Genomic DNA, 21,818 nt, shown 5'->3' on the forward strand with positions numbered 1-21,818 from the left:
AAGTGCTGGCTAATGGTACTCTCTTTAACAGAGAAAGGACTGAAGCTATATTTTGGACTGTCATATGGTTAAGAAATTAATCACAAAAGATGCAACAGCCTAGCATCATTATTTGTCAAACTAAGTTCAAGACAAGATGGCGACTTATCAATCAGGCCTTTTGTTACCTGTTTGCGTCATCAGTCAGTCACAAACAGCTGGAGATGTGTGAGGAATAGTCATTAACAAAAACAGCTGATCACTACTGCACGGAAAAGCATGGGTTATGAAAATTCTGCACATACAGTCTGTGATTTGAATGAGCTCCACACAGTGATGAATTTATCTGCTCAGAAAATAACACCAGTTCCACTGAGCTGAACTTTTTCTCCACAGGCTCAGGTTTCTAATCCAGGAATAGATGCATCGATTGATTCTCCCAGGGCAGATGGGAGGAGACTGGGTTTGCAACAGATACACCAAGTGCAGCCCAAGGACACTAATCAGGGTGTGGCGAGGAGCTCTGATCTCTTTTTCATGGACACTTCCTGTCTCTCCAAGCAAAATGCAGATACTTCCACCTGTTGTTCAGCCTCCAAACTCCATGATTTGCATCCTTGGATGACCTTACATTTAACTCAATTTTAATTTGACTGCTTCTTTTCTCTGTTTAGGTTTTGATGCATCATGAGGGACGCACAATAATATCGGCCAATATGCTTTTTCTTACTAGGCACAATGAGTAAATACTACAGAAATTAAAAAATATTGTATTTCATGTCTCCATCTGCTGGTGGGGCATCACGATAACAGTATGCATGCATGATATGATGTTATTCCACTACAGAAGAGACCTGATGATCAAATTAGGCAGGGCAAAATGCAGATATATCGATATCGGTATTGGTTATGAGTTAAATGAGTTGTTGCATATCAGATATCAGCAAAAAATCCAATACTGTGCATCCCTAATCATGATGCACTAGACTGTGAAGGCATGTTTAAAGGCCCAAAATGGAAAAAAAGGAATTTCAGTATTTTTAATAAAGGACAGGAAAGATAAAAATGTGTTAAATAACTGTGTGGATGCAACTCGTGTAATTTGAAAGCACAACACATGATCAAAGTGTAACATGTAAACCTGCTCCCCAAGTGATTGACAGGTATCAGTACAAAAAATATGTCCATTATTGAGCTAAGTTTTTATTCTAAATAAATACTTATTGAATCCTTACAAAGTATGCATTGTTCTGCAGAACTGGGGCAATACAATCTGACAGCTGCGAAGTCAGAAAACTACATCTGTCTGTGACATCATCCGTCTGCCCTACTCGAGAGCTTTTAAGTGAGACCTTAAATCCCCACCAGTGGCTGACAGTGCCCTCTGGAGGAAGTCGGAGGAAGCACAGCTTTCCTGTGGGGATTATTATTCCAAATAATGCAGTGTAAAACAGTGTAACACACAATATAAACTGCATACATCCAAAGGCAATCGGCCAGCTAATATATGATCTCTTTGCCAAGTCATGTGAGTTTGGGTCATGGCCTGTGTCACATGGCATCTTCCTTCTCTCTGTTACTTCCTCCTCCTTCAAACTGCATTGCATGAGTGCTGACTGACAGAGGGTACACAAGAGAAAACTCTGTACTACGCTACAAGCTGTCACAGCAGAAAAGACCTAAGGGTATCTCACTGGAGTCAATTTTCTGGCCACTTGATGAATGAAAACCAACGTTCGGCAGTATTTTAGCTCACGATTGAACTTTTTTCGGTCGTCTGACTCTATCTTTCTCTCTCTCTCATCTGAAAGGAACTAACAGTTTGTGTAAGTTAGATAACACAGTTGTATGGAATTTGAAACTGTCGCATGCAGTGAATAAGCCTGACCCTTATGTACCATGTCTGTCACTGGATCTATTGGTAGTTTGAGTACACTAAATAAAAACACATGCATTGACAGAAGTCCATCTTTGACTGACTTCTGTGGCTCTGCTTTTCAATTTGACTTCTCCCCTCATCATGCAGCAGATACTTGGGTCTACTAATGACGCTCTGTTGCCCCCATTTGATCACATCCAGTAATACACCAGTTACACCACCATCATGACAAAATAAGGACCAACTCTTTGTCTTATAATTTGTACACCTCGACCAACAGGCTGCAATAAAATCAGCCACCGATCAAAACCAAGCTGTGTTTACAGTAACCCGCGCAATCAGGTGTAAACTTGCAAATGGAAAAGTTGTTTTGTAACTGCTGACTCGAGTGAAACTGAGGGGAAACAATGCCAGCCGTCATCTTCAGTCAGATTTTCCAATGTGACTGTGGCGTCTGAATCTTTCAGTTTCCTTTCTGAAACATTTCCATGACTTCTCTTTATTGGTCTATAAAGGAGACCTTAGCCGGGTGTTGAAGGTGAGCTGGTCTGCAGCGAGACGTAAATCATGGGAAAAATCATATGAGGTGATGATGATGATGGAAAAATCCCACTCGTCACAATCTGCTATTCAACAGTAAATTAGCTGAGGAGAGGTAAATGCCACTCGCTGCATGATGACTGTAATGACTGTGCTGCACACATGGATGGCCACACCTCGACCATCTCAGGTGACAGCACACTTGCCTGCCAGTCATCCATTAAACTGGATTTGACACAACAGGCTCAGGTGACACTTTCCTGTCTTTTGAAGGCGAACGCGCTCCTTTTGAACTTCTTTCTGGTGATGCTGTGACGTTTGTAGTCAGGGCTTATTTCAAAACCACGAATCCATTTCATAGATAATATGCTTAGGGCTCACATTGGGGATGAATCTTGTCTTGACTCCAGGGACTGTTTTAATGAATAACTGGCAATCTGGTTTACCATGTCTTTGTGTGCAACTGACTAATAGAGTCAACAGTCTTTGAAATTAGTCGGGTATTGAGTGAGAGCTCTGCGGCTAGCTGCGAATCAGGCTGCAGTGTAACCACTCGGAGCATTTAAGAGCTTGTCTTTGCCACTGACACACTCAGATCATTATCCCAAGTGTCTGACAACATTATGGAAAGGATCCCTACAGAGCCAGACCTTTTTGTTTAACCAGAAACACAAATCGTTACCGGCTAATCCTCTAGACTATCTAACTAAACAGTAATTTTAGCGTGTATAGAGCCGGCATATTTTCACATCTAACTCAATAAATTAAAGGTTTGTTTCAACCTATAACACAGTCGGTGGCTGTTGAAATGGTGGGAAAATGAACCAAAATGGTTTTTGGGAGTTTTATTTTTGTTTTCTGTGGATTTTGAATGAGGTGTGTTTTATGATGATAAAACTGCGGTTTATTTTTTGAGGCTGGTGGGTTTGGCGCAGAGATGGGGGACTCGAATCACATGACTTGTGACGTCGTAAATATGATGACTTGAGCCTTGCTTGACTAACGTTGATAAAAGACTCGACTTTGACTTTGTATTCATGACTTGAGACTTGACTTTGACTTGAGACGGATGACTCAAAAGGACTTGGCTTTAATTCACTATTAAAGGCACGCTAAGCACTGTTGGGCGTCACTTCTGTTTACGTTCAACAATGTTATCGAACACAATGGAGCTAGCTAGTTTTAGAGTCCTCACAACACTTGCGGAGATCCAAGGGGAGAGGAGGTAGCAGCACAACTCCACCTAATGGAGGCTGACGGCACCCCAGATTCAAACGTCCAAAAACACATGATTGAAACCACAAAATATTTCCATACTGCTCGTCCATAGTGATCCAAGTGTCCTGAAGCCCTGACATAAAAAGTTGTTTGGAAAAACCTCATTGTAGCCTGTAGCTCTAACTGCCTCTCTGTGGACCGTGCTCACATGTGTGTGCTTGCGTGAGACCGTGAGACATGAGCACCGCGTTCATGTGTGTCTGCTTGCTTTCGCTGGTTTCGCGCTGGCTGGACTTTTCACAGCATATTCAGAGGACATGCTAGCGGATCGTGAGGAGATGTTTGCTGTATGTGACATATGAGTTGACTTGTGACTTGCTTGACCTGAGCAATGACTCGACTCGACTTGCTTGACTTATAGCAGGGACTTGACTTGACTTGCTTGATTCTCACCACAACTAACTTGAGACTTGCTTGTGACTTGCACATGTGTGACTTTCCCCCACGTCTGGTTTGGCATTACAGATTTCAGGCTGTTTCTAGTAAAACAAGAATGGTCTTTAAAGTTGACTTCTGTAAGGTCCTTTCTAAGATGTCGTCAGACACTTAAAACAACAATTGGAGCGTGTCAGTGGAAATAACACACACTTTTAGTGGACGTGCATTGAATGCACATGATTAACTGTCATCATTACAGGTTGAAAAGTACAGAAAATGCCCTTCAAGAGCAAAAAGGTTGATGATGAAGAAAGGCCTTTAATCGCTTGCATGTCTATACTTCTGCCTGCTCCACCACGAGAGGCCTGTCAGCGCAAAGAGGGGCAAAAAAGAAAAGTAATTTCACCGATCGCTTACATGCAACCATTTCGCACAGCTGAGGCCATTTACAGCGCCAGTGTGACTAGCTCATCCCATGTACCTGCAAAACATCATCTGCAGTGTTATCTTAATCATTGTCATCAAACGTCAGAGGGATTATAAATAATTGAGGGCACCTCGTAGCTTAGTGGGAAGAGCAGGCGCCCTCAATGCACAAAGGCACTGTCCTTGCTGCAGCGGCGGTGGGCTCGGTTCCAGCCCGTGGCCCGATGCTGCATGTCATCTCCACCTCACGCTTGGTCTGTCCTATCTGATAAAGGCATAAAAAGTACAAAAAATAATAATAAAGAAATAGGATCACAGCTGAAGATAAAAGGGAAGCTATTGATTCAAATTTAAAAAGCCTTTGCTATCACTCTCTCTGCACATTCTTCTTTTGTAAAAACTAGTTGGGTTTTTGTGTGTACACATCGTCTGCACATCTGTGTGAAGTGGAGCGACGCTAATGATGAAAATTCCTTGGAAATCTCTGGTTTCAAAACCAGTAACACTTACAGGAACCCTTCACTGAGCTTGAAAATGAAGTCAGGCATATGATGGGAACCTGACCCCAGCTCAGCTTGGTCTTTCATCTCTCCTGATATGTCAGGTAGATATTAATATCAGCCACTGACTAAGTTCAGCAAAAACAGAAGTTGGCTCGAGTCAAGCGTTTTGTCCGCTCAGTTCCTTTTTGGGTGGACGGCTCAGTCCGAGTCATGACAGATGCTGGAAACGACCGAAGCTTCCACTGTATCAGTTTCATCTCTGGCTTTTGACCGTGCTGGAGTTGTTTAGGCTGCTCGTGAGAGGGGAGGGGTTCAGGAGGTTATCCTTAGGCTCCTCATTCAGAGGCGGGCTGAACATGACACTCACACGTCTCCCTACACATTTCTGACATCTGATATCCACGCCACAACCAAGAACTCCTGCTGTACCTAGCTGTCTTTATCCCTCGCATACACCTGGGGTGGACACAATAACATCAACATCTACACAGGAATTAAACATAAATGAATGCTTAGAACTCCTTTTTGTTGAGACAGTAACAGAAAGGTGTTTGAATTGCGACTGTACAGCAGGCCAAAATATTGGTTCATGTTTATGTGTCCACTCCCTACTTATTGATTTGAGTCGACACAACTCTTTACCAGCTCCTGGTGTAATTTTAAAGGGTAGACTTGGCTCTCCAAAGGCCTCATTTAGCTTTATTTCGTCCTCCATTAGTATTTATCACAACAGCAAAGGCAATAAGGCCAACATGAGTCAGCGTAAATGCCTTACTTAGCTTTACAAAAACTGCTGACCAAGAGCTGGAAAACCCCATGACTACCAGCAACAAATGTAGAAGACCTTCAGGGGAAAAACATGTTAAGTAGTTTTTCCCACGACGCCTGTTCAGTAGCAGCGGCTTTCAGCTGCTGGAACATTGTTACTGTTATCAATCTGACCACATGCGATGTGTGTCTGAAATAAACACTGGCTTCACTTATATGTAAAGAGCATGAGGAGAGATAAGAACAGGATTTCAGGTGGACTACAGCAGAGGCTCCATATCCAGTGAGACAGGTGCTTTGATTTGCAGATATTGTGCGCACTATTATTATTTAGGGATGCCACAAATACGATTTTCTGGCCCCAATCTTGATTCCAGACCTTAGATACTGGGTATCAGCCACTATCAAGTTCAATCCAATACCTAAATGTTGATTAAATATGTATCTCTGACACAGCTGTCACAGCTTCTAAATTTCACACAGCTTATTTTTCACAAGCTACTTCATCCAAATACTGAAAGTCCTAGATTAGAACTATTAATTAAGATACTCATAAGCTACACTACGAAGACACACTGAGTTTAAAGCCTATTTTACAAGGGAGATCCAGCCAAGACAGGTTCAAATAGCAGCATCAAACACATAAAAGGACAACATCAAGTCCCAACAATGGGTGCAGCAAAAAATACACTACATTAAATAGTCAGTGCATTAACAAGGCAGCAATATTTGATCTTGTTTTGTCTTTGAAACTGCAGCTAGCAGTGATAACTTCCATTATTCTAAGTTAAAAACAATTTAAAGAGATAAGGGTTTTAGGTTTGAGCTCGGCCTGCAGATCATTTAAGGACTAAGGGCTGCAGCAGGTTTGTTTGGCCAGACTGTACTGATAAAAGGCACTTTGAGCCATTTGTGCAACCTCAGATTAGGACTGTTTTAGTAAGTAGGAAATAAGCCTAGGATGACTTTAAAGACTAAGATGTACAAGTGTTGTATCCCTCTCAAAGTGAGCGATGAACACCTGACCATATACTGGAGGAAAATTGATTTACTTGAGGATTTAATTCACTTTTACTGCCCAAATTGATGTGGGTACAAGTGTAAAAAAAAGTTGCTGCTTTTATTGTGGTAGTCTACAAATAACGTGACGTTGTATCTGTTCAAGAAAAACAAAGCTGAAGCGAAAGCACGGACAATGGCAGACAGTCCGGGGACGGACCTTCAGCTGCTCAAACAGCGACTCAAATTTAGCCAGCCCAGTGCAAACTCCCTTCTGCATCAGCAAGTTTTCAGTTGTTGCCGTTACACAGATTAGACCCAGCCGACTGTGAACCTGGGTGTTGTCCCAGCAGAGGCTTTATGAGCAGGGACAGAGAAATGTAGCACTTTAGGTTTCCTTGAAAAATGTTTTAAATCATACTGGATTTGGAGAATGTGACTGAAACACTGTTCACTCTGTTGGATTTATTAATTATAGAAACAGTCTTTAGCTGAGTACACACTGACTGCTGAGAGCGTGTTAACCAGACAACTGATGAGTTTAATTTAAGCCTGTAACAAAAATACTTATGGAATTAATGTTCATTAGTGTCAGTTGATATGATCTGTCAACGTTTGTCATTATAACCATGCTGGCTAAAAATGAGAGGCTGATTTCTGAATGTTCGGTATACTGATCTCTGCTCGCAAGAGAGAGGACAGATTCATTAGTGCTTGAGATAAGCTAATTTGTGTACTGCATTTTGCCGACCTCAGTGTCTGAACTCAGTCACTCATATTTGGAGCAAAATGCTCGCACTGTAGGCTGTACAGGGGAGCAAAGCTGCGATACTAGCAGGCTGGTACGTTTACATGGACGTTAAGTCGAGCTACGGTTATGGTAAGTGGTCTACTGTCCTTGTCCCAGTATACAAGCACAGCAGAGGAATCGATTTATTGACCGAAGTGTGTCCGACTCTTCTACGATACGCGACGATATGCCCCCTTTCAGCTTGATAGTACTGGACCTTTTCCGGTTGACCTATTACGTCACAGACCAAACAATCGACTAACAACTTAGCTATGGTTAGCTAGCGGAAAACTGGTACCATGTTGGACAACTATATCTCGTACGTGCTGTATGTTTACTTTTTCTTTTTCTTCTCTTCTTCCGTTACGCATTTAATGCTATTCGACTTCCGGTCAAGCAAGGGGCGGAAAGTGTGCAGCATGCTCAGAGCTTCTAGGCCAGTTTAGGTCCGACTGACTGTATACAAGAAATATGATTTAGCACGATTTCAATCTGACTGAGTAAACGTACTGAGTAACTCAAGGTCAGGATTAATCAGCCCGTCTTCTGATCCATCCAGCCAGTGCTCAAGAAACACAGCCAGTATATGATACAGGTGCTTCAAGCTAGACCAACAAATTAGCCAGGCCAATATTAGCTTGTTGCATATATACTGAATTGGTGTAGATGCTAGAGCTAGTTAGAACTAGGTTTGAGGTCATTTGTGACGCTGTTACTGTACATTCTCACCAACAGCGACCAGAGCTTCCAAAACGGCGGAAGTCATTCATTTTCAACGCGAGTCTGCCGTCTTGGGCAACCTGGTCTTGGGCGACCAAAGCGACCGGAGCAGTCCGGAGGGGAGTTAAAACTTGTTTAACTTTATGGTAATAAGCTCTGAGGTGGTTCGGCGGCAACCAATCGGAATGCTGACGTGCTTCGATGAAGCGGGTCCCAGAGAACAAGCCATGTAACTTTGGTTCCTACAGCACACTTGTTCTGACGATGGATATCGAGAAGTTTATTACTTGCATTCGTACCCACTCACTCCTTTATAGTGTGTCGCTGTTTGGTTACAGAGACCAAAAGAAGAAGAATGGGGCTTGGGACCACATCACGGAGGTAGTTGGTTGGTCTGGTGAGTTTTAAAGTGTGTAATGTTCGTAATAGAGGAGAGAGGTGCAGGCTAATGTTGTGACGTAGCATGCAAAGTCTTCCTTGCTTGGTTTGAATGGGATGACATACGTTTTCTGTTTTCATTGACCAAACATAACTTTCTGTAGGCCAACTATGAGCTTTTTGACTCGACAACAGCAAGCAGCAACTACGCTGCTTTCAAGCCAGTAGTCCACTTTGCGGCTCCGTTAAATTGACAAGCACGATCGAACGCTCAATGGTTCACGTGATGAGCGACTAGAGCGACCAAAGCTGCCGCAAATATTTTGGACAGTCGTGCTTCTCGGGCGTCTGCGAGATACTTTGCCTCTTTGGAAGCTTCTGGTTTGAACGTACAGTAACATATCCAAGCTGATTTTTACATTCTTAAATGTCTTGCCAAGTGTATAAAAAACAAGCCAAAAAAAAAAACAAAAACAGACACACAAATCGTCATAATCAGTAACAAGGCTATTGTTTATGTAAAAAATAATACTACTGGTAAATATACTGTGAAAGATGTTATAGACTTTCTATACTCCCAAATATAGATATCATTATCTGCCTTTAAACTCTAGTATTGGTTGACCTATACTTCAAGTTTGCAGCTGAGCTTTAACACCTGGCTCACACACCATCAAACTATAGGCTGTGTTGAACCCTATTTCAGCCCGGAGAGAAATAAAAGGGAACAGAAGCAGCACAGTAAAGCTCTGTGGAAAAACCTCGTCTGGATCTCAGATGATGATGCACTTATGCATTGTGTAGCGTGTCATGGGTTCCCAAGGACAACACAGGGTTATTTTTAAAGGCACTGATAGCTACAGAAAACATTCCCTGAGGAGCTGTGGCAGGAAGTGGCAAAACAGACACAGCTCAGCTCTCTACAAAAAGTTGTCAAGGATTTTATGACTTGCAGGCACATAAAGTCCAGTGAGTAATCACAGAGCCACACCTTAATCTTCTGCAAATTTGATCACAGCTAATCAGTGATATCAAACTAGTGGCTTTATAACGAGTGACAAATTAAGTTTGATGAAGTCTTTAACTGCTAAATGTGTCAGATCATTTAGTGGCTCAACAATTGTAATAGAAAAATGATGTGTCCCAAGATTGCCAAGATTGAGTACAAGTGCGTTTGCAGCTGAAATTAACACAGACAGACTCCCTCAAGGTTAAACTTGCATTACTAAGTAAACTTTTAAAGTGGTTTAATGCCCTTGATGAAAAGGCCACTTTGACGATTGGGCTAAACTGTGTGCATTTCCCAAAAAAGGGGGGTTGAGTTCTCTGAAAACCCTTCTGTCTGACCGGCGAGGGACACACCCCTTGTCCTGAGTGTTGCGTGTAAATAAGGAGCAACTGGAACAAACATCCCACGTAGGATTGGCAGGGGAGGCGGCACACTGGGAGGCCACACAGGAGCAGGAGTAGATACAGTGGGAGCCAGGGCCCAGTTGGTGTCCATGTGCTGACTGCTGGGCTCCAAATAAAGCAGAGGGCAGCACATGATAGCCCAAGGTGCATGCCTTTTTAAACATGAATGCACACACGCATGCAGACATAATGCTGTGTGGTGAGGACGTTCATTTACTGAACCTAAACCGTTCATACTGCACCCACCTTAAATCACTAACTATATATATGTACGCTGTATTTACTGTGTGACCTCTGTTGCCAGCTGAGAAATAGTCCCATTCTCTTTCAGGTTTTGCGGTACATCTGGAGCCAAAGGGTTGTACTGTGAAACACCACTCAGTGACCTCAAGACCTTGATATATCTGTCACAGTTGGACTATGTATAACATCGCTTACAGTAAAAAAGAAACTGTTTAGACAGCCTGAAACATTGACCGGACTTCAGAGGTTTCACATTTTAACATAACTAGCCTGCGAAATCACAGAGATGCTGATTTGCACATTATCACATTGTCCACCTGGACCTTTATGCTCTGCCATTTCTCCTCTAATCATCACGCTGTAACCTGTGACAGGCTGTTATAACACCACAACTTTCACACATTCACATACAGTACAGGCCAAAAGTTTGGACACACCTTCTCATTCAATGCGTTTTCTTTATTTTCATGACTATTTATATTGTAGATTCTCACTGAAGGCATCAAAACTATGAATGAACACATGTGGAGTTATGTACTTAACAAAAAAAGGTGAAACAACTGAAAACATGTTTTATATTCTAGTTTCTTCAAAATAGCCACCCTTTGCTCTGATTACTGCTTTGCACACTCTTGGCATTCTCTCCATGAGCTTCAAGAGGTAGTCACCTGAAATGGTTTCCACTTCACAGGTGTGCCTTATCGGTTAATTAGTGGAATTTCTTGCTTTATCAATGGGGTTGGGACCATCAGTTGTGTTGTGCAGAAGTCAGGTTAATACACAGCCGACAGCCCTATTGGACAACTGTTAAAATTCATATTATGGCAAGAACCAATCAGCTAACTAAAGAAAAACGAGTGGCCATCATTACTTTAAGAAATGAAGGTCAGTCAGTCCGGAAAATTGCAAAAACTTTAAATGTGTCCCCAAGTGGAGTCGCAAAAACCATCAAGCGACGAAACTGGCACACATGAGGACCGACCCAGGAAAGGAAGACCAAGAGTCACCTCTGCTTCTGAGGATAAGTTCATCCGAGTCACCAGCCTCAGAAATCGCAAGTTAACAGCAGCTCAGATCAGAGACCAGATGAATGCCACACAGAGTTCTAGCAGCAGACCCATCTCTAGAACAACTGTTAAGAGGAGACTGCGCCAATCAGGCCTTCATGGTCAAATAGCTGCTAGGAAACCACTGCTAAGGAGAGGCAACAAGCAGAAGAGATTTGTTTGGGCCAAGAAACACAAGGAATGGACATTAGACCAGTGGAAATCTGTGCTTTGGTCTGATGAGTCCAAATTTGAGATCTTTGGTTCCAACCGCCGTGTCTTTGTGAGACGCAGAAAAGGTGAACGGATGGATTCCACATGCCTGGTTCCCACTGTGAAGCATGGAGGAGGAGGTGTGGTGGTGTGGGGGTGTTTTGCTGGTGACACTGTTGGGGATTTATTCAAAATTGAAGGCACACTGAACCAGCATGGCTACCACAGCATCCTGCAGCGACATGCCATCCCATCTGGTTTGCGTTTAGTTGGACGATCATTTATTTTTCAACAGGACAATGACCCCAAACACACCTCCAGGCTGTGTAAGGGCTATTTGACCAAGAAGGAGAGTGATGGAGTGCTGCGGCAGATGACCTGGCCTCCACAGTCACCGGACCTGAACCCAATCGAGATGGTTTGGGGTGAGCTGGACCGCAGAGTGAAGGCAAAGGGGCCAACAAGTGCTAAACACCTCTGGGAACTCCTTCAAGACTGTTGGAAAACCATTTCAGGTGACTACCTCTTGAAGCTCATGGAGAGAATGCCAAGAGTGTGCAAAGCAGTAATCAGAACAAAGGGTGGCTATTTTGAAGAAACTAGAATATAAAACATGTTTTCAGTTATTTCACCTTTTTTTGTTAAGTACATAACTCCACATGTGTTCATTCATAGTTTTGATGCCTTCAGTGAGAATCTACAATGTAAATAGTCATGAAAATAAAGAAAACGCATTGAATGAGAAGGTGTGTCCAAACTTTTGGCCTGTACTGTATATGGAGTTTTTTGTTCAGCAGCAAGCGGCACAAACATTCCCAAAGGTTTATGACAAAATCACTTGACGACACCGACTCCTGTGTGCACACGGCGAGAGAGGAAGAAGTCCGGGGCTGTTCATAAAACATTCAGGACGCCACAGTATGAGTCAGTATCATATTAAAAATCATACCGATATTATCACACCCCTAGACTGTATAAAATAATAGACATAGCCACTGCGACGTCACCCACTGGTTTGTGGCTTTTGTTTTGGAGCCTTGAGTTCTGCTTTTTGGCGGTCATCGTTTGGTTTCTGGAGACAGAAATGACCATATTTGGACAAAAAGGTGCAACTGTGAAGGAGCGAAGGGTGGATCTGACTCATAGACTGTAGCCTGTCACTCAAGCAGCTTAAATATGTGTAATTATTACCCTTCAGAAATAAGTCCTGCAGAGTTTCAGAGGACCTGGAGAATGTTTTAGGATAGTAATACCATTATATAAGATAATCATATTACAAGGATAATATATATAAGATAATAACATTAAAGACAAAATTAAATTGCAATACTTTTTCAAAACTTGATGATTTTACATTTCTGTACATTTTGTATACAAATTCATTAAATAATTTTGCTTGTAAATGTCTATTTGCATCACGTTTATTACGGAAAACACATTATTTGATCAATTTACATTGTGCCCCTAAAGTTCTTTGTGCGCTCCTTACTTTTTCAACTTAGGAGCACATGTGCTCCTTGGGAAAAAAGTTAGCGTCAGGCCCTGCCTAGAAGTTGCCATGAAAGCAACGGCGGTATCTGGCACTTCCATGGTGGCTTCGCTTTCAGCCCGGGAGGTTGCCGCTCGGTAAAGTTGGGAAACTTGAAAGAGACACTATAAATCCTAGCACACACTCTGACTAGTTGTCCCTGATATGGTGTGATCTCCAGAAACACTTGCTCCTACAGTACATTTCCCATAATGCCATTAACAGCATCTTTTCGTGCGTGTCTCATGGCAGCATCTTACAAGTTCCACACCCCCAGTTTGAAACGTAGGGTTAAATGTGCAGTCTCCAATCCCAGGCTAAAAAAACTCTTCACATCATCAGGATTATTTTCTCAGACTTGACTAAAGCTTCTCCACAGCCACGGAAGACATTGTTTAGCTGTTGAGTAATACTACACATGATGAGTAATACCCGTAAAAATCAGTAAAATCTCAAATTATGAAACCTGTAGATAACTGCTGCTGCCGCTCTGCAACAAGCCTCAATAATGTTTCAAAACCCCAAAGATCTGCCAGTGTGTGAACTGTCTGAGATAGATTGACAGTCGGTCTCCGTTGAAGTTTAATTCCGACACCTTTTGGAGACTCTTATCCCCGCAGAACCTCATTTATCTTTCAGTGCCTGCCTAATCCCTCATAAATCCACATGTAATCTCAGTCATTCTACGTATCTGAAGCAAGGGTGCATCGTCTGTTGTACCCTGAAATCTCTATTAATATATTCATTACATCTCTATTTGCTTTGATATACAGTCTAAAGTCATTGTTAGAATATCTTAAATACACTTTATATATTTAGCCTGTCACAACTGTGTTCATATTTTCCTTTTACTTCCTTTAGTCACAGCTTGGCTGCTGCATCAAAGACTGAACAAGGAACAAGTAGAAAGCACACAGATTGCCTGCAAGGCTTTAATAGAAGGGCGAGCCAGTGAAACAAGCCAACTGTACCCTCTTTTCTACAATTTCCACTTCTTCATAACCACTGCTTCCTCTTACGACATGTTGCTTAATCTCGCTCTTATACATTTGTTGTGCAACCTCAGTGACAACAGCAACACAATTCTCCAGTTCAGCTAGACTAAAAGAGATAAAAACCTGAAAACATTTCCGTAAACTGTTTATCAGTGACCGAGGAATGTCAAGAAAACCTTTCTTTGATGTGTTTAAGATAACAGGCCACACTCAGTCTACTTTACCTGGAATCTGTAAGGGTTTCATTTGAGACAATCCACCTGATTAAAGCTGTCATGACCTAGCCTGGGAACCAGACGCATCTGCAAGCTCATGTTTTATTGGCGCGTGCAGATGCGTCTGGTCACCCCTCCTGTTCAAACAGATTCCCACTGGTCCAGATTCTTGGCAGGACAATCACATCCGTTTGTGTAGCATGGGACGGGTTTGTTACGATGACTGCGTCGCTGATCTGACTCACATTAACCTGTCAGACTGAGCAGTGCTGATCAATTACGAATCAAGGTTCTGTAACTGCATTACCTATTCTCAGGCTGAAAAGATTTCAGACATATATTTTAGTGTATTATTTAGCTTTCATTTGAGAAGGGACGCCATTTTTTCCTGCTTGAACACGGACCAAGCACTGCCTCAACTTGCATGTGTGTCCCTCAGTGCTACATCATGTTTCATTGCTCTGATTAACTGCGAAGTCTATCCAAAAGCATCCAGAGGCAGATTGGTCTGTGTCCGCTGATGACGCCCCCTGGAAATCAAAAATGAACTCAAAGGTTCCAGCCTAATTCCCAAATATGATTTAGATTGGAACCTCTCATTTCATCTGGCATTTGCGAATTAGTTCGGCAATGCCTGGGTAGTCATGACCCAGAAAATCTTGGTACGTAGAAGTTGCTCTGTTTCATTACAAACATTAAAAAGTGGTGCATCTGTGAAAGAAAATGCCCGACCATTCATTATGTAAACTCATTACCTGCTGTAGTTGTCAACTTTATCATCCAGGAATGTAATTTCGCAGACGCATCCAGTGGCCTGTGAGTAAATAGATTACTGTAAACAAGCAGGCGTCCCCTGCTATCAGTCATGTATTGATTGCAGTACACTGACAGCAGTAGCGGAAAGAAGAAATTGAAATCCAGGAATAGCTTACAAAACAAACATTCAATAATGAGATACTTCAGTGATGCATGACTCCTGATTAATACCTGCATTCCCCACAGCAGCAAGAGTAACAGTCTTCAAACAATCCTCCAACAAGTCCAACTGTTGAATATCAAACTCACCGTCCAACAGCCAAATAACTTTTAGTTTAGTCAGCACTTACAGGTGTTAAACTTAGTTCAAGTCCCAAAAGATGTCAGATGTCAAAAGTAGTAAAAATACCCATCACAACTTCCAAGTGAAATCTTCAACAGACCAAATCCCCAAAGAAAGTCAATGTCCAGTCGACGTTGGGTCAAGAAAAGAGGACAAACTTCCCCGCAGGGCAGAATGAACTTTGTCCATCTTAACTGTTAACACACACGCACAAGTGATAGAAACATGGTAACTCTAATCATTCGACATCATTCTTCCATTGTGCCACCACCAGCTGATTATGTGTCTTCAGAGCCGTGTAACAAATACTTCGGAGATTATAACGTTTGCCAATCACACACAATATAGTCTGTCATTGTCTGGCCGGGAGAAATGCAAGGCAAAGGCCGGGACAAGTCCACGTACTGCAGACGCAAGCAGGGATGCACCAATCTGACTTTTTCAGTCCCCAATAATGTTGTGTCGTTCGCGAATGAATTGTTCAAAAGAGCAAATCTGTTGAGTGAACGTACTGAATTGAATCACTTCCGGAACTGATTTGTTCATTTCTCAGTTTAGTTGAGCTCACCAGCCAGCGTGCAGGCCGGGAGTGGAACTGCCGATTTGGTCCGTGCGAACGATGAATCACTCGCGAGTTGCGAGTCAGCCAGGGTGCAGGGAGGGACTGCCTACCGCGTGATGAATCACTCGGTGAACGAATCACTCAGTAAACAACGTAACCCTGATCCCTGAGTGATTCAAATCATTTCTTCTCAGTGATACACTTTCATAAGGACCGTTTTCTCCACGCTAATGGCTAATGTAGCCAGGAGTCAAGCCACATGAACACAACCACACACCTCCCATTGTTTAAACACAACTTAGTTTCCAGATAAACAAACTTAAAATGTTAGGTTGGCCAGTAATGAGACTCACCAGTGCAGGGCAGACGCAGCAGCAGTTCAGTCGTGTATCAGTTCAGTGAGTCGGACTATGCAATACACAGCAGAGTCCTGCATGGGTCCAATTTTCAAGATCCGCCCCGCCCCGACCCGGGGACGTACAAAACTGCACCCGAACCGCAAACCCGCGCATCAGGCCAATTAGTACCGCAACCCGGTCCGACTCGTTGAAACACGACCCGCAGCCCAACCCGTAACCCGGATTTAAAGTAATCATTTTGGGTCATATTGGCTGAATATTGAACAGCATATCGCCACAGTTAAGGTGCCAGTGAGTAAACAACGACCTGAATGAAGCAGCTCTCACAATAAAAACCTGACTTCAGCTCCATCATCAACCCTCTGTGTTCTTCTCCCATACGAGTGTAAAAGCACTCGTTTGTTACGTTTAATGCTTTTAAACGTTTAATCTATGTAAAGGAACTTTACATGTGTAATAATAGACTTACTTTCTGTCCAGAGCGACGATCAGCAGTTACGAGCCGTCGCGTGTTTTTTAGAATCCATCGAGGAGAGAAGTAATCCATCAGGGAAACACTTCAGAAACATTATAAAGTGATAGTTGTACGTTTTATCCACTTATTTCTCAAATATCTAGATAATTATTTACTGTTTTGGAAGCGGCGCTTGTTAGACGGTGGCAGCCATTTTGATTCTCTTGTCCAATCACAAATTGTGTTATTAGATGGTGAAACGCGTGTGAACAGCTGAACCAATGACCGTTGCGAAATAGCGGAGGCGATTCTCAGAGAGGAAATAATGACCAAGATAGTTATCTGTAGTTTAGTATTTTATATTAATTTTGATGTGTTTATCTAAAACCCGAGATCCGACCCGTATGTTATTTTTTCCACCCAGATCCGAACCCGGGAAAAACATTTTTTAAATTAAAAAAAAAAAAAAAAAACACCCGCAAATCAGCTGTTTTTGCCAGTGCAGGACTCTGATACACGGTCAGGGCTCCTCTCGCCAAGCACTGAATAATTCGGTGAACAAATCTTTTGAACGAATCTTTTTAATGAACTGATTCTAGTGATTCAGTAACATCTAAAGAACTGCTTTGCCCATCACTAGTCCCCAAATCCAAACCTGGGTTTTGGGAATTGGACGATATGGAGTACCAATCAAAAAGCAGTGCGTGACTGGAATCATTCTTAACTGTGTAAGGCAACATCAGGCTTGACTTTAACGTTGCGTGCCTCACTTTGTTAAAAAAAAAAACGCAGCCAAGAGATGCCTAGATATAAATCCACTGAATTGTTATTCAATATTAAAATAATAAATCCAGAAATTCCAGTAAAAAAAAAAAAATACAAAAATAAGAACAAACATTAAGTCACAAAAACGTGTCGACATTTAGTGCAAATAGGAATTTAAATTCCAATATAAAATCACGTCAGAGCTGAAATTATTAAACACAGAACTGAACTGAATAGATCAGCCCAACTGTCAATGATCTGAGTCAGTATTGGCCCAATATCCAATATCAGTATCTGTTCCGTTCATCCCTAAACACAAGCTACTCCAAGTGCACCGGTGCACGTGCACACCCATCTGCTTCTTAACAGCTTAGTCTGATTAAGAATGAAATTTAATCTATGCATTAAAACTCAGGCAACAGGTGCCAATCTGTCCTTGTATCATAGAAGAGGAAGTCACATGGAAGAACTCTGCTTTTGCTCCTCTCAAGTGCAGCTACTGATTTAAGACAGCATGTCTATGATCTAAATTAAGTTACACATGGAAACACACCGGTTTTTGTACCCATGTTAGATCATATAGATTCCTGCAGTGGCTGAATCAACAATCACAAGCCATGGAAGTCAAAATCAAAGTGCCTTTAATACAATCGGAAGTATTTCACGTCAAATAAACAGAACTAGGAATTTGTTATCTTTATTTCAACTAATGCCATCAAATATCGTTCTGAGTCTGCACAGAAACCACAAACTGACCTGTTAGCCGCCCAGCATCTTGTTCTGGCCCTGGATCAGTAAGACATTTTGGGTTGGACCCAACATAACACCCTGACACAGCTAGGGATGTAATGATACCTTGATCTGGGTCAATGTATTGTTCAGTGATCAACAATCCAATATCACTGATGCAAGGTGAAAACATCAACACATGTAGTCATCTTTAAGATATACTTTTATTTTGAAATACCAATGGCACACATGTGTCACCGTTTCCCTCCAAGCACACCTCCTTCCTAAAGATTCAAACAGTGCTAAGGCTCAAGCACCAGGAAGATGGTGGGTAAGAGCCCGGAAAAAGACAAACAAGGACATCGTCTCGTATTGATTGGAGGCGCCCGACTTGAATCGGAATCATGCCGTCGCAGACTTTGTGATATCTGCAAACATCGCATTGGTATCCAAAGAATCAACAGAATATTGTATCATGATGAAACTTGTGATGCATCCCCAGTACAACCAGTCATTTCTTATCCATACTAAAAAACTAAAACCTCCAGTTGTTTCCTGACAACCGTCTTCCATTCACCTACGTTACTATGACATATGAAACAGCCTGTGTGGAAGTAGTGACCCATGTCTCTCAAAACAACTGCATTCAAAAGAAACCTTATCTTAAGATGGACTCATTTAAGCAGCTTAGCACAGTTTAACAAAAGCCCGTGCTCTAACGATCACCAATCGATACCCACAACAGATTGTCTCCACACACACACACTTGGACATCAGCGCACTGTAATTCGGCGTGCTCGGATCGGCCTGTGTGCCAGGCAATTATCCCAGCACCTCCTAACCCTCGACCTGTTGCTATAGAAGCACCTTGTTTGTGAGTAACTGGTCGAGCAAGGCTTGAGGACAGTGCGTAGCCAAGTAATGGTTCAGAGATCATCATCTGCTTTATCGTGATTCAAACAACATCTGAACTTATTTGCAACACTTAAGTGATTTATTTGTGTTGTTCTGTTGTTGTAAATTGTACATAATTCACAATTTTGTAACACTCCTTAGTCTGGAACTCTTATTTAATGATGCAATCTTCATTTTTAACATCTTCTTTTTATGTGTGATTGTTGTTCTGACCTCTCGTGCGCACATAAACTGAATATCATGGCATATATCAAGATGAAATTCCCTTTAGAAACAGAAGCACGTAGTAGACTACTATGACTTTAAATGACAAGGTAGCACTGGTAATACAACTTGCTTATCTGTAGGATTATTTCAACACTGTAGCGGGTTTAAATTAAAGAATTTATTTGTCTTCTGTCACAGACTAAAACTCCTCCATCTAGTAGGCAAATACAGCAAATAACAGGAGGGGCAAATGTACAGGTAGTTTGCTCAATTAGATGTGGCAAAATTTGATATAATGCTTAATTAAATTTTCAGTTTTATCCAAATTAAACAGTTTAAACTGTGTGTGATTGAGTGCTAGAGCTCTCAATGAAGTGTTGGTGACAAATTACATTTCACAACTTATCCAAATATTGTTTAATAAAACTTTTAGTGACCCAGATTGACTCTAGGTGAGTGTATTCAGACACAGGCTGGGTTTGGGGGTCCTGACGCCCCGGCTTCATTGCATAACTCCTGGAGGACAAACAGCCAGACAAGTGAAATGCGACGGGCTAATCCTCCTCTGGCAGACAGATGAGATAAGAAGTGGGACACGGAGTTAGTGACGGGCGGCTGTCTTACCGTACTTGTTGGGCTCCCTGTTGTACTCCAGGATCGGCACCACGACGTTGGGGTCCTGCGGCTCGAACACGGAGTCCTCCCCCGCCTCCTTCTCCTCCAGTGTGCCGCCGCCGCCGCCGCTGCTGCCGCTGGAGTCCCCTGCCGGGTCAGCGACAACCGCGTCCGAGTGCTCCCCCTCCCCGGGGACCCCAACTCCTCTGCCAACCGGGACCACCACAAACCTTTCCCCCATGTCCCTCCTTCTGTCCTCCCCTCTTCTCTAGACTTTTATCGGAGGAGCGAACACACGCTGTCCGGCTCACCTCTGCGGTTCACACTCAGCGAGAGTGAACACACAGGACAGCGTACCGCGGAACACACACATGCTCACGAGCCGATCAGAGGATTGATTACAGTACACACGTGCCCGCCCCCCGCCTTCTCTCATTGGCTGACAGGGCCGAGGAGCGCTGTCAATCACCCTCAGGAGCCAATCAGAGTGTTGGAAATTTGTTAATTGTAAAATGGGCGAGTTCTGATATTTGCATCAAATTTAATAGTGTCCTCCCCAAAGTTCAATATCTCTGTAATATTTATTTATCAAAATAAATAAACTAATTTTCCAAGACTGTGTGAGCAAAATAATTTCATAATTTTTTTTTTATTAATGTCATATCTGTTAAAATACGTTTTCTTTAACTAATCAATAAATTAATTAATTTATTTTATTTTTTGTATATTTTGCAGTGGATCTCTAAACTATATATCTGTTAAAATCTTTTTAATTTTTTTTCTATTTTATTTTATTTATTCTTAATTTAATTTAATTCAATTCAATTTAATTTAATTTAATTTTGTTTTATTTTTTGGACCGGCAGGGTGGCGTTGGAGTGAAGGGTTGTATACAAGAAAAAGAAAAAAAAAAGTCTTGTCTATGTTCACAAAATTTCAGTGTACTGTACTTATAAGATGGATACATACATCTGTTAATACATTAATTAATTAATCAATCAATTTATTTATTCATTTATTTTGTATATTTTGGAGTGGATCTCAAAACTATATATCTGTTAAAATACTTTTTTAAATTTAATTTAATTTAGTTTATTCTTTATTTTATTTTATTTTTTGGACCAGCGGGGTGTGGTGGGAGAGTTGGAGTGAAGGGCTGAAATAAAGCAGAAGGTCACTAAATTTCAGTGTACTGTACTTATGAGATGAATAAATAAATTTGTTTAACAAAATTTTCTTTCATTAATAAAAATATTTATTTGTATATTTTGGAGTGTATTTCTAAACTCCACTTCTAATAATAGTAATAATAATAATAATAATAATAATAAACTTAATATATATATCCCACCTTTCAAAACACAGTTACAGTTAGCTAAGTGCTGTACAATAAAACTAGACACATTAAAACACAAAGAGAATAAATCAAATTACACATCATAAAATGTCAGCTAAGTAAAAGCTAAAATAAGGACGGCCAAAACTAAAATCGAGATAATAAATAGGAAATAACATCAATAAGAAAGCAATAAAATAGACAGATCAGATAAAGTCAGGATGTGCTTTCTGATTAAAGTACATTTTTAGAAGAGACTTAAACAAAGACAGTGACTGGGACAGCCTCATATCCTCAGGCAGGTCGCTCCAGAGCCTCTGGGCCCTGATTGCAAAGCTCTGTCCCCTTTGGTCTTCAGCCTGGACTCTGGAACAGGCAGAAGACCACTGCCTGAGGATCTCAAATTACGCAGAGGTTCACAGGGCACTAACAGGTCTGACATGTAATCTGGAGCCAGGCCATGAAGAGCCTTATATCTAAATATAT

The 21,818-nt window shown here is 41.7% G+C and overlaps 1 protein-coding gene across 4 annotated transcripts in view; it reads right to left on the reverse strand.

Annotated features, from left to right (window-relative positions):
- Positions 1 to 20,348, reverse strand: part of slc12a7b (solute carrier family 12 member 7b) — a 91,843-nt gene extending 71,495 nt beyond the window's left edge. For 2 of the 4 annotated variants that reach the window (XM_033639510.2, XM_033639505.2), the window contains exon 1: positions 20,006 to 20,347. In XM_033639510.2, coding sequence (XP_033495401.1) covers positions 20,006 to 20,237 — 232 coding nt within the window. In that variant the 5' untranslated portion in view covers positions 20,238 to 20,347. Of the gene's footprint in view, positions 1 to 20,005 lie in introns of all 4 variants that reach the window. The other 2 variants (XM_033639507.2, XM_033639509.2) reach the window with 2 other exon arrangements.
- Between the last annotated feature and the right edge of the window lie 1,470 nt (positions 20,349 to 21,818).

The sequence above is a fragment of the Epinephelus lanceolatus genome, chromosome 20 (genome assembly GCF_041903045.1).
Source record: "Epinephelus lanceolatus isolate andai-2023 chromosome 20, ASM4190304v1, whole genome shotgun sequence".
Classification (NCBI taxonomy): Eukaryota; Metazoa; Chordata; class Actinopteri; order Perciformes; family Serranidae; genus Epinephelus; species Epinephelus lanceolatus.